Source organism: Mustelus asterias, chromosome 13 (assembly GCF_964213995.1).
Source record: "Mustelus asterias chromosome 13, sMusAst1.hap1.1, whole genome shotgun sequence".
NCBI lineage: Eukaryota > Metazoa > Chordata > Chondrichthyes > Carcharhiniformes > Triakidae > Mustelus > Mustelus asterias.
Window position 1 is genome coordinate 30,967,237 of NC_135813.1, and position 13,526 is coordinate 30,980,762.

A 13,526-nucleotide genomic window follows, 5' to 3' on the forward strand; every position below is an offset into this window, starting at 1 on the left:
GGACAACATAGTCAATCTGAAACAAGATCTGACGAAGATCATCAGAAAGCAAAGATCCACACGCAAATTACCACATGCTGATTTTAACTGTAAAATATGGTGCCATTTTGCTCTGAGGGCTTGGGAGTTAAGGTAATAAACTAAACTTCAAATGCTAAACAAACAACTCTAAATATAACACCTACCAACTTTACATTCGTATACATATATTAGATATATTACAATTTAAAGAGAATTAACCTAACAAAATTGCTGATAAATTTTCTGGTTTACAAATTACTCGTGGAAATTTGAAAATCCTTCAGATCTAAAGAAGGTAACAAGTTCCCCCATTGGCCTAGCCAGACGATTAATTTATGGTAGTTAGTAGGCCAGTTCTGACTTTCTTTTTGAAAAGGGGAGGCAGAGACTGTAAAAACAAACCTGCCAGTGCCTTCGCAAAGAGTGCCATTTCTCTCTGAGTGCTTGGGAATTAATAGAGTCATAGAGGTTTACAGCTTGGAAACAGGCCTTTCGGCCCAGCTTGTCCATGCTGCCCCCTTTTTTTAACCACTATGCTAGTCCCAATTGCCTGCATTTGGCCCACATCCCTCTATAGCCATCTTACCCATGTAACTGTCTAAATGCTTTTTAAGATACAAAATTGTGCCCGCCTCTACTACCACCTCTGGCAGCTCGTTCCAGACACTCACCACCCTCTCTGTGAAAAAATTGCCCCTCTGGACTCCCCTCTTACCTTAAACTTATGCTCTCTAGTTTTAGACTCCCCTACCTTTGGGAAACAATATTGACTATCTTGCTGATCTATGCCCCTCATTATTTTATAATCCTCTGTAAGATCACCCCTAAGCCTCCTATGCTCCAGAGAAAAAAGTCTGTCCAACCTCTCCTTATAACTCAAACCATTAAGTCCCAGTAGCATCCTAATAAATATTTTCTGCAGTTTTTCTAGTTTAATAATATCTTTTATTAAGGTAAGTGTGGGAGATTAGGAAGCTGGGGGAGGAGGTATTGTGTCTTGCTTTTCTTTATTGTGACTATAGATCAGTGAGGGCAGTTGCAGGCGAAGGCAGGAGGACTGAACACATCCGTGTGATATCACAGGTAAGTGACTGGGAAATGAGTCTCTCTTCTACTTCTCTGACTTTGGAAGTGAAAACTAGATAAGGAAACAAATTGTAGAAAGTAAAGATTAGTAATATGTGTAAAAACAAATTTAAGCAAGGGTAGGGAATTATTTAACTAATTAATTTATTTTTTGTGATGTTTGCGTACCTTTAAGAAATGCTTTTTTAAAATCATGTTCTCTGCAGATATCACAGCTTCAATTTTTTTTCATTATGGCACTGGCTGTCTGCTGAAAGTCATTTTATTGCTGCTTCAATAGCTCAAATGGGGATTTGTTCATTTTTACTCTGGGGCCTCAGGTCCTTTATGACCTTGCATTGTGAGAGGGAAGATTGATTGACAAGTCAGTCAGGTGGTTCTTCCCCAGAAGAAAATCTAAGGATTCATTTTTCAGTTTTAGTTTAAAAGGGGGTGACGATCAGACTGGAAAGCAGTGTTTCTCTCTCCCTGGTTTTGGGAATTCTGCTGTTAGCTGGAAGCAAGGTTGGCTTGACTGGAGCCTTTCTCCCTGATGTTTTGAGAAGCTGTTCTGAGTCCAAGCTGGTCTGTGCACGCTTAATGAGAACTGCAACATTCAACCAAAGGGCTAAGTTCCAGTATCATGTGGGCATTAGTTTTTGCTGTATTAAACCTGTGGAAAGGGTTTTGTTTATGGGATTGGTTTGATAGGGACATTTCCTACATTCGTTAAGGGTTATACAATATTATGATTGCTTTTTTCTTGTCTGTAATTAGTAAAAGTTATTGCTAATTTTTCTCTATATATGTTAACTATATACTTAAATAAAGTTTCCTTGATAAAGACTCTTTAGTGGGTTAGTTGAATCTGAAGTGAAATATCTCATGCTCACCCTAGCCAAATTCAAAATGCAAAACGTATGACCCAGGCGGACTTCATAAGACACTTTGTAGTTTCTGACCTGAATTATAACACTTTAAAAAGTCTATTAAAGTTTTTAAACTTTAATCATGGCAGGAGAGCTTGAAGCCGTAGTTTGCTCCTCTTGCTGCACGTGGGGGGCTGGGCACATTTCCAGTGCCTGGGCCAGTATGTGTGCAGGAAGTGTGTCCAGCTGCAGCTCCTGGAATTTAGAGTTTCAGAGCTAGAATGGTGGCTGGGGACACTTTAAGCATCCACGAGGAAGGATGTGATTACACTGGAGGGGTACAGAGGAGATTCACCAAGATGCTGCCTGGAATGGAACATCTAACTAATGAAGAGAAGTTAGATCGGCTTGGGTTGTTTTCATCGGAGAGGAGAAGACTGAGAGGCGCCTGATTGAGATGTACAAGATTATGAGGGGCATGGATTTGATTTGATTTATTACTGTCACATGTATTAACATAGTGAAAAGTATTGATTATTGTGCACTATACGGACAAAAGATAACGATTATAGAGAAGGAAATGAGAGAGTGCAAAATGTAGTGTTATAGCCATAGATAGGGTGTAGAGAAAGACCAACTTAATGCAAGGTAAGTCCATTCAAAAGTCTGACAGCAGCAGGGAAGAAGCTGTTCTTGAGTCAGTTGGTACGTGACCTTAGACTTTTGTATCTTTTTCCCGAAGGAAGAAGGTGGAAGAGAGAATGTCCAGGTGCGTGGGGTCCTTAATTAATGCTGGCTGCTTTGCCGAGGTAGAGTGGATAAGGAGCAGCTGTTCCCATTAGTTGAAGGGTCAGTCACGAGAGGACACAAGTTCAAGGCGAGAGGCAGGTTTAAGGGGGATATAAGGAAAAACATTTTACTCAGAGGGTGGTGACAGTCTGGAATGTGCTGCCTGGGAGGGTGGTGGAGGCGGGATGCCTCACATTCTTTGAAAAGTACCTAGATGGACACTTAGCACGTCATAACATTGAAGGCTATGCACCAAGTGCTGGTGAATGGGATTAGGTGGGAGGTCATGTGTTTCTCACATGTCAGTGCAGACTTGATGGGCCGAAGAGCCTCTTTCTGCACGGTATGATTCTATGACTTTTGAATTTCAAAACAGCTGTCAAGGGAGAGAGAATTGATCCAATCAAATCACTGAAGCTGACAGTCACTACAGACCTGACTAATCTCGAGCAGCTTCTGGATTTTAGCTCCTTGCAATTTTGTGGGCCCGATTTGCCCAAAAAGATTCTAAGTGCTGAATTGGCAAGAAAAATAGTGTAAATCATGATTGTTTTTTCAGTGGGAGTTCAGACTCGGATCTCCCACACTCTGTGCAATGCAGAGGTCACAATCATGAATATCATTAAAGGCTTGGGGTGGGGGGGCTATTCACGCCAGAGTCTGACAGTTCCGGGCCTCTGTACATGCAGTGGCCCCGATCTGTCAGACTGCAGTTTTCTGGCCAGCTCGATCGCTGGCCAGCCAGGAACCCCTGCAGTGCTGCCCCTTCAGCCCCACCACGGCCCCTGAAGCCCCGCCTCCTTGGCACTGACTGATGCCTGGTAGGCAATGCTGAGGTGCCCCCTGAGCATGGGCACTTTGTCCTTGGGCAGTGCCAGAGGGAACAGGCTGGCACTGCCAGGGTGCCCATTCCCAGGGGCACCACCTGACCCTCTGGGGGGGCCCTGACTGCTCCCCCTTCACTCCAGTGGGATCTCCCGCTATTGCCTTGCAAGTGGAGAGCTACCCTAAACCCCGCCGGAGTGAAATATTCCTGGCAGGGTGGGAAATGCTATTGGGCCCAGAGAATTCCGTGCCGGGCCCGATAATGGCATTTAAAATACACTAAAAACAGATTTAAATCACTTACCTGTCTTCCTGCCGTTTTCCGGTCCTAACTGCGCCTGTTCTCCGGCTGTGCGGGAACGCATGCGCAAATCCCGCGAAATGACCGACATGCGCATCTCCCATCCCAACGCGCCAAAAAACGTACGCATCGGGATGGGAGAATCGGGCCCTGTATTTCTGTTTTTTTTAGTGCTTGGCTAACAGTGCATTGGATGTGTTTGCATACAAGAGCAGTGATGATTAATTGATGTGTTTGAGTGTGGTCTCATCATTTCTGTAATTCTTGGGTGAGAATCTGGAACCTGTCAGCCAAGGAAAGTCTTTTTGGATCTGCCTAGGTAAATTTCTCCAACAGATTGGTGGTGTTAGGATCTCGGATTGTGATATTGGCTTGATCCAGTCACAGACTGAAAGTGGTGGATTGTTTTGAGCAAAGCAGAATCCAACAACTGTGCACTTATTTGGGCGAAGGAGCATTCAATTCTCTGCATACCAACTTTGAAGTTGCGCAAGAACAATTGGCAGGTGAAGATTCAGTGTGAATGCAATGTTTGCCTGTCCCAGAGTAAATGTAGGTCAATGAGAACAAAGACAAGGGGGGGCGGTTCTCCCAAAAAAATTCTAAGTGTCGAAAACTGGAGTAAATCATGCTGCTTTTTTCCCCAGCGGTTTAAAAATGAATCTTCCACACTCTGTACACTGCAAAGTGCACTCGCATGAATCATTATAAAATTCAGGGGGCGGGGTCTTTTCCCACCCAAGAGGCCGGCAGCATAACGCTGAGTGGGCCACTGCTCATGCGCCAATCTGTCAGCGCGAGATCGGCGCATGCCCAGTAGCACCGCACTGCCGGTCTCCCGATTGTGGGTGTCGCAAAGCTCGCCAGCATCGACAGCCCTCTCACCCTGCCATGGCCCGATCGCCTGCCCCCACCCACCTCCCGGCAGACCCAAACCTCCGCCCCCGCAGTCCCGACCCCCAGCAGGCTGGATGCCCTCCCTTCCCCACCGATCCCAATTGCAGTGTGGCAGCAGGACCCCCCACCCCCACCAATCGTCCACCCAGAGGCTCCCTCCAACAGGCCCTGCCCCATTGATCTTGCCCCATGCCTGGTGGGCACTGCTAAGGTGTCCCCTGGGCATTGACACTTCGCCCCTTGGGTGGTGCCGGGGGCCCAGGCTGGCATTGCCAAGGTGCCAATGGCCAGGGGGCACCCTCCCCTGATGCCCTGCTCTCTTGGGGGGGCCTCGATTGTCCCCCCTTCACTCCAGCGGGGTCGGGCCGCCAGATCCCCGAAAGTGGGGAGCTACTGTAAACTCTGCTGGATTGAAACACTCCTGATGGGGGGTGACATGCTAGTGGGCCTGGAGATTTCAGTCCTGGGCCCGCCAATGGTATTTAAATTACATGCAAATTAGGTGCTGCATAATATGTTCAGCTCCGTGACATTTTCCGGCACCGGAAATCAGGCTGGGAGACGCGCTCATGCCTGGGCATCCAGTTAGGAGCCCGCAAATCCGGTGCCGCTAGAATCTCCTGGCCTGCCACGCTAAAAAATCAGCGCAGCGGGATGGGAGAACCACCCCCAATGATTGGGACTTTGTGCAAGTTATGAAATGGGCTCTGCGTCCGTCATCTCTGGTACCATTCTGGTAAATTTCCTCTGCAATGTACTCTAAGGACTTGACAACCTTCCTTTTGTATTGTGCCTAGGATATTTTAATTGTGGCCTAATCAGTGTTTCATAAAGGTTTAGCATAATTTCCTTGCTTGTTTGTTTATTCGTTTATTTATAAAGCCTAGGATCCCATATGCCCTTTTAATAAGTTTTCTTAACTTGTCCAGCTACCTTGTCACATGTCTCCGTTCCTGCAGCCTCTTGAAAATTGTAACATTTAGTTTATACTGTCTCTTATGTTTCAGCAAAAATGGTGAGTTGCACAAGGATACCTACTGGGGCCATACAGCAGGGATGGGTAGGGAGCCAGTGCACTGCCCCAAACCACTGAAAAATAGAATCTACCCCCAAGGTCACCATTGTGACAACATCACAAAAAGTGCTAACTGTTTAATTTCCACATGCTACATGACCACTACTTCACTGTGTACATTTCACTTTGATATGCCACATTAAATTGGGAAGAGTCCTAATCAATTGTTTAAGAAAATTTGCACAGTAAGTTTCATAAATACATAAACAAAACTGGTACCTGATAATCCCATGCTTGACTTGCAGGGCCCAAGCCACATCCTGTCGGATCGGAACAATGTATGTACTCGGTATAGATATCAAAGCATTTTTTGTTCCCAGTTGAATTATAAAACATACCTGTTAAATGAGCATTGAAAAAGTGTACAATTGGTGACATTTACTTCACTTGCTAACTTCTTCAACTGATCATTTTCTTTGCAATTGACAGCTCTGCCAATTTGCAAATCATCAGCATCTCAACTAATAGTGACAGTTAAAACACATCTGGATTTCAGTCTTAAAGCCAATTACAAACAATGCCAATAATACTGTACAACAAACTTGAAAATCTTCAATCATCAGTCAAACTAAGTTTCTTTTTCTAACTCATCCATCAGAGGTAAACCTTGATGATAAAAATATGATTAAGTTAATTACATCATAAAAACTATACTTAAGAATATGAACCTCCTCAAAACCAACAAGCTGCCTGAATTTCACATAAAAATCAGAGAATCCTATATAATTTGACAGGTTTTATCACCACCAATACAGCGTATTTGAAGGATATGTTAACAATAAACAATGCATGTTATACCTTATAGCTTTATCCTGTGCAGCAGGAACTGAACATGTTAAAATTCCAGAGCTGTCCAGTTCTCAACACTTCACAATTCATTGCAAATTGCCAGCTAGCCTTGTTAAGGCCAAGTCCAAAAGCAATGAGTTGGAAGGAGGGGGTGCGGAGTCGGGAAAAACTTGAAACAATTATTTTGAAGCTACTGGGATAGTTCAAGTGATCTAGTTTTCATACTTTATTGCGAATGCCATACCAATGAGTAAGAAAAAAATGCAAAAAATTGGAAACACAGGAACAAAAACTTATTTTTCGACACTCACCCCAAAACCAGAAAATCCCACCCGAGGTCAACGGACATTTGCATGGTCTGCCCCTCGTCTGCTCCGATTCTCATGGTGGGCGGAATGGGAAAATCCACCCCCTTGTTCCTCTGCACAGATGTTGCCAGATCTTCTGTGGACATTTCCAGGATTTTGTTTTTTATAAATGATTTTTCTGGCCCATTTTACATTAATAGTCTGCTCAAAAAACTATTGGCAAATGGTTCAAATGGGCTTGCATATCCAAATCTTAATCCAAAGATTGGCAGAAGCCTAAAGAGATCTGTAAACCAAAATAATTTTGCATTCAGCCCAAGACTTTAACTTTCCGAATATTGATTGGAACCTTTATAGGTCGAATAGTTTGGATGGGGCAGTTTTTGTGCAGTGTGTGCAGGAGGGGTTCCTGACACAATATGTGGATAAGCCGACAAGAGGTGGGGCCACATTGGATTTGGTAATGGGAAATGAACCGGGCCAAGTGTTGGATTTGGTTGTGGGAGAGTACTTTGGAGATAGTGACCACAATTCGGTGTCTTTCATTATTGCAATGGAGAGGGATAGGGCCATACGGCAGGGCATAGTTTACAATTGGGGGAGAGGTAATTATGATGCGATTAGGCAGGAATTAGGAAGCATAGGATGGGAACAGAAATTGTCAGGGAAAGGCACTAATGATAAGTGGAACTTTTTCAAGGAACAAATACTGCGTGTCCTTGATAGGTATGTCCCTGTCAGGCAGGGAGGAAATGGCCGAGTGAGGGAACCATGGTTCACAAAAGAGGTTGAATGTCTTGTCAAGAGGAAGAAGGAAGCGTATGTAAGGTTGAGAAAACAAGGTTCAGTTGGCTTGATGGAGGGTTACAAGTTAGCAAGAAATGAGCTGAAAAGGGGGCTTAGGAGAGCTAGGAGGGGGCATGAGAAGTCCTTGGCGGGTCAGATCAAGGAAAACCCCAAGGCTTTTTACTCTTATGTGAGGAATAAAAGAATGACCAGGGTGAGGTTGGGGCTGGTCAAGGACGGCAGTGGGAATTTGTGCATGGAGTCAGAAGAGATAGGAGAGTTGATGAATGAATACTTTTCTTCGGTGTTCACCAAGGAGAGGGGCCATGTTTTTGAGGAAGAGGGGGTGTCACAGGCTGATATGCTGGGAGGAAGTAGATGTTCGGAGGGAAGATGTACTAGCAATTTTGAATAAACTGAAGGTTGATAAGTCCCCTGGGCCTGATGAAATATACCCTAGGATTCTTTGGGAGGCAAGGGATGAGATAGCAGAGCCTTTGGCATTGATCTTTGGATCCTCACTGTCCACGGAGGTGGTGCCAGAGGGCTGGAGAGTGGCGAATGTTGTTCCTCTGTTTAAGAAAGGGAATAGAAACGACCCTGGTAATTATAGGCCGGTTAGTCTTACTTCGGTGGTCGGTAAGTTGATGGAAAAGGTCCTGAGGGATAGGATTTACGACCATTTAGAAAGATGCAGCTTAATCCGGGATAGTCAGCACGGATTCATGAAGGGCGTCTTGCCTCACAAATTTGATAGAATTTTTTGAGGAGGTAACTAAGTGTGTTGATGAAGGTAGTGCAGTTGATGTCATATACATGGATTTTAGTAAGGCGTTTGATAAAGTCCCCCATGGTCGGCTTATGAAGAAAGTAAGGAGGTGTGGGATAGAGGGAAGTTTGGCCGATTGGATAGGTAATTGGCTATCTAACAGAAGACAGAGGGTGGTGGTGGATGGAAAATTTTCAGACTGGAAACCGGTTACCAGCGGAGTGCCACAGGGATCAGTGCTTGGTCCTCTGCTATTTGTAATTTTTATAAATGACTTGGAGGAGGGGGCTGAAGGGTGGATCAGTAAATTTGCTGATGACACCAAAATTGGAGGAGTAGTGGATGAGGTGGAGGGCTGTTGTAGGCTGCAAAGAGATATAGATAGGATGCAGAGCTGGACTGAAAAATGGCAAATGGAGTTTAACCCTGATAAATGTGAGGCGATTCATTTTGGTAGGACAAATTTGAATGCGGATTACAGGGTCAAAGAAAGGGTTCTGAAGAATGTGGAGGAACAGAGAGATCTTGGGGTTCATATCCACAGATCTCTGAAGGTTGCCACTCAAGTGGATAGAGCCGTGAAGAAGGCCTATAGTGTGTTGGCCTTCATTAACAGGGAGTTTGAGTTTAAGAGCCGTGGGGTTATGCTGCAACTGTATAGGACCTTGGTGAGACCACATTTGGAATATTGCGTGCAGTTCTGGTCACCTCACTATAAGAAGGATGTGGAGACACTGGAGAGATTGCAAAGGAGATTTACCAGGATGCTGCCTGGTTTGGAGGGTAGGTCTTGTGAGGAAAGGTTGAGGGAACCTGGGCTTTTCTCTTTGGAGCGGAGGAGGTTGAGGGGAGACTTGATAGAGGTTTATAAGATGATGAGGGGGATAGATAGAGTGAACGTTCAAAGACTATTTCCTTGGGTGAATGGAGCGGTAACTAGGGGGCATAACTATAGGGTTCATGGTGGGAGACACAGGAAGGATGTCCGAGGTAGATTTTTTACTCAGAGAGTGGTTGAGGTGTGGAATGGACTGCCTGCAGGGATAGTGGAGTCAGAAACTTTAGGAACATTTAAAAAGCTATTGGATAGGCACATACATGGAGCACTTCGGGATGATAGGGAGGAAATAGCTTGATCTGGGTTTCAGACAAAGCTCGGCACAACATCGTGGGCCGAAGGGCCTGTTCAGTGCTGTACTGTTCTATGTTCTAAATCATTTAGGTTTACTCCAGTCCCTTTCTGACAGCACTTCAATTAATTAACAGTACCCTTTAACAAGTAGCAAGGATACTTTTCACATCATTCAAATTCCTTTTATGTGCAAAAACATTCAGCAGGTATTCTTGACAGCCATAAAATAATCTGTGGAATGCTGAATACAAATTGTATTGGTCCTATGGCATACACCTGAATGCTGATAGCATTTCATTTGTAGAGTTAAACATTCAGACATGTCCAGGCAAGTACAGCTGACATTTTTAGAACTGACTGACATAAAGCACAACAGTACTGGAACTAAGCAGCAAGTTCGAAAACATCTCACTCTGGTCACTATATCAAAAAGGGCAGTACGAAGAAGCAAGCAATGAACCTACGTTGTCACACAGATAACCTAAGGGAATTTTGTGTTATAATGCAGGACAACTGGCTACTAACAACCAACAGGGGACAAAGGTGATTCAGCACTTTCAACACCTTTACTAGCTGAACATCTCCATAACTACAGATTAATGAAGCAGAAAGGAAACACAATGTAAGCAACAAAGGATACCTTCTAAGGATTACAGAACTTGAAGAGCCAGCAGCAGGATTACTGTGAGTTACGCACCACAATTAAATTGTAGTTTAACATATGCTTCAACAAAATGATTCAACATATCAAAGTATTAAAAAAAAACTGAAAATAGTTAAATATACTTTTGAAAGTCTTCAGGGCTACTTAACACTGAATGAACCTTGTTTATAACTGGCACCCTCAGGCCATAATCTCATTAAATTTTCACTATTATGATTAAAGTTAGTAGTCACTACAAACATCTTTTTAAGACAGTGGAACTTTTAAAGCATCAGTGTACTATAAGCATGAGATATGCTGTTTGCTTTTTACCAAGTTGGAGCTTGTGATAAAATAAACAATTGTAAGCAAACTTAGAAATAAGAACTTTACAGAAGGAATCTTTTTTCTACCTTAGAAAAATGTCAACCAGTTTCCAAAACAGTTTGGAGTACCAGCCACTTGTTTCAGACACCTATCCTTGCAGATTACTGGAGGGGCTGCTCAATTTACGAATAAGGAATATTCTGTGCGACGTTATGTTGGAGGCTGAAGGAGTCACTTTTCCTGCACACAAAGTAATTCTAGTATCTGCAAGTAGTTACTGCAAATTATTGTTAGAGAGCCAACATACTAAAGTTATTAAGTTGAATGTCACTGCAAGAGGACTCAAGCATGTATTGGATTTTATTTATTCAAACAGACTGGATCTTACTTTAGAAATCATTGAAGATGTATTAAAAGCTGCAGAGGGTTTGTTGATCCGAGATGCAATCAAACTATGCTTTAGATTCCTTGAAGAACATCTCAATCAGAAAAATTGTTTGGATATCTTTAAAATAACTCAAAAATTTGGACCAGAGGAGTTAAAACAAAAAGCATTTTTGTATCTGGGTCAGCACTACAAATATATACTAGAAAATCCTTGTCATCTGATAGAATTGGACAAAGCAGCTCTGTGCAAAATTCTAGAGAACAATGATATACAAGAGTACAGCGAACTGGAACTATTTAATCGTGTGACAATGTGGTTACATCACGATAACAACAGGTTGAAAGATGCTGCTCATGTCCTGAAAAAAATTCGATTCGGCCTCATTTCAGCTCCGGATTTACAGAAATATGTTCAAGAAATCTCAATTATGAAGACTGATTCCCAGTGTTACAAATACCTCCAGGAAGCACTTAGTTACCATTCCCGGCTATATGCTCAGCCCATGCTGCCATCTGAGCATACACGGATTCGGTCAAATTCTGAAAATATGTTCATCCTTGGAGGCCGCACAACAAACAACAACGTTTGCAGTGATATTTGGGTCGCTGATGAGACCGGCAGTTGTTGGAGAAAACTGGGAGAAATGCCAGCTCCATTATACAATCATGGGGTAGTGGTTGTGAATAATTTTGTATTTGTTATAGGTGGGCAAAACAGATTCGATGCCACTGGAAACCAACCATCAAATGAGGTACATCCTTCAATTTGTATTAATGCGAGGTTTTTAAAATCACTTTCAGAAATGTGCAAGGGTTACTCCTCAAAGTCTGCCTGCACTTTAGCTCTATGCTCCGGGAGTTTAATCACCTGGTGTGGAGGCTGCGGCACTGGCAACCAAATGCGAGGACTTGCTTTGGATCTTGCCAAGTGGCCATCCACATGTCCAAGGTGGATACGGCTTACTGGTGTGGTTGCTCTGACAGCCTGCTTCTCTTGCCCATACCTAGGTGGCCTTGGAGACGGAGATGAAGCATAAAGCGTCCATTGGTGGACCTGAGGTTTCACTGATTGGCGAGCTAGTCAGAGTCTGGTGGGCATAATTAACAATAGTAATAATATTAAATTTGATATATATCCTTTTTATGATTTGGGTTTTTAGGGCATGCCTTTGGTGGATTATGAAGCTAGGATAATGAGTATATCCTTAAGGATTGATTATAAGAGGCATACTTTTAAGGGGTTGTTCACAAGGATTATGACAAAGATCAGGATACATGCAGTCAAGGGCTAGGCTGGAGATTGATTGAAATATGGATGCAAAAGAGAGTTTAATTTAAGGAAAGGATTTCAGACTGGCAGATGCGGTGTCCTGAAGGCAGTGCCCACTGGTGTTTCTGTGCTGTACATGCAATATAACTTACACTGATTTGTCTCACTTCAGTTGCAATTATTTCTTTTGGACAAAAACTGTTGTTTATTAACTTTTAATTACTTATTAACTGAGATTCCAACATTTGCAATGCTGACCACAACTATTTTGAAACTTGCAAGCAATTAAAGGGTCAGTTTACATATGGATGCTAAAGACATTGAAGTGTCACCTCTAACAATATTTCACTGCTTTCCTCCTGATGAGATTGGTGCTAGAATTACTGCATTCTAGCACTAATCTCATCCCCTCTATGACTGCTCTCTCAAACTGAACCCAGCATTGCATGATGTGTGGCCTTTTGGATATTTAAGCTTAGCTTCAAATCTCTGCATATCATGCAGCGGTAAACCTACTTATTTTTATCTCCTTCACATTGCTACTAAAGTCCTCATCCACGTCTTTGCTCAAGTTCCACCCTATGTAAGTCCAAGGTTGTCTAAAGCTCCACACTTGCATTCTATCCCACACTAAGGCCGAATTTTACTGCCTTGCCCGCCCCAGAATCTGGGCTGGCGAGGCTCGCAGAATGGCATTCTCCATTGGCCTCGGGCGGGACCTTATGAGCCTCGGGCAGGCAAGGCGGTAAAATTCTGGCATAAGGGTGGGATTTTCTGATTCCCTTCGTCCCGCCCCCACTGCTAGCGGGAATGGAGAATTTAGCACTCAGCCAAATCTCCATTCATTGCTATGGCACCAGGGAATCCCAGTTGTGGGTGAAGTCTGAGGTTTCTGGCGTAAATCACACTTGCACTGTCTTTACTAGCTCTCCATCACCCAACACAGTGAATTCAATGATTCTAGCCTTATGCAAATCATTCTTTGGCCTTGTTGTCTTTCTATGCTTCAATAACCTCCTTGCACTATGATTTTCACTCTTCCAATTTTGGTTTCCTTTTAATTCATCTAACCCACCTTAAGTGACAAAACCTTTAGGTTTTTGGACTCCACTATATGAAATTCTCTTTCTAACATTTCTACCTTTCTTTTTTTCACTTTTAAAATCATCCTCAAATCCTGCCTCCTTGACATTCAGTCATCTTCCCAAACTTGGCTGCTCAATATCAGCTTGTGCCTCTGCACATCTCACTATGACACTACGGCCCAGAATTT

General features: G+C 43.3%; 1 protein-coding gene across 4 annotated transcripts in view; it reads right to left on the bottom strand.

Moving 5' to 3' along the window:
- Positions 1-13,526, bottom strand: part of LOC144502552 (uncharacterized) — a 77,394-nt gene that overhangs the window by 4,118 nt on the left and 59,750 nt on the right. For 2 of the 4 annotated variants that reach the window (XR_013499352.1, XM_078226637.1), the window contains one exon: positions 6,062-6,180. The exons of the other annotated variants lie outside the window; for them this stretch is intronic. Coding sequence is in view for 1 of the 2 variants with exons in the window: in XM_078226637.1 (XP_078082763.1) it covers positions 6,062-6,180 (119 nt within the window). In the remaining variant the exon portion in view is untranslated. The remainder of the gene's footprint in view (positions 1-6,061; positions 6,181-13,526) is intronic. 4 annotated transcript variants of the gene reach the window in all.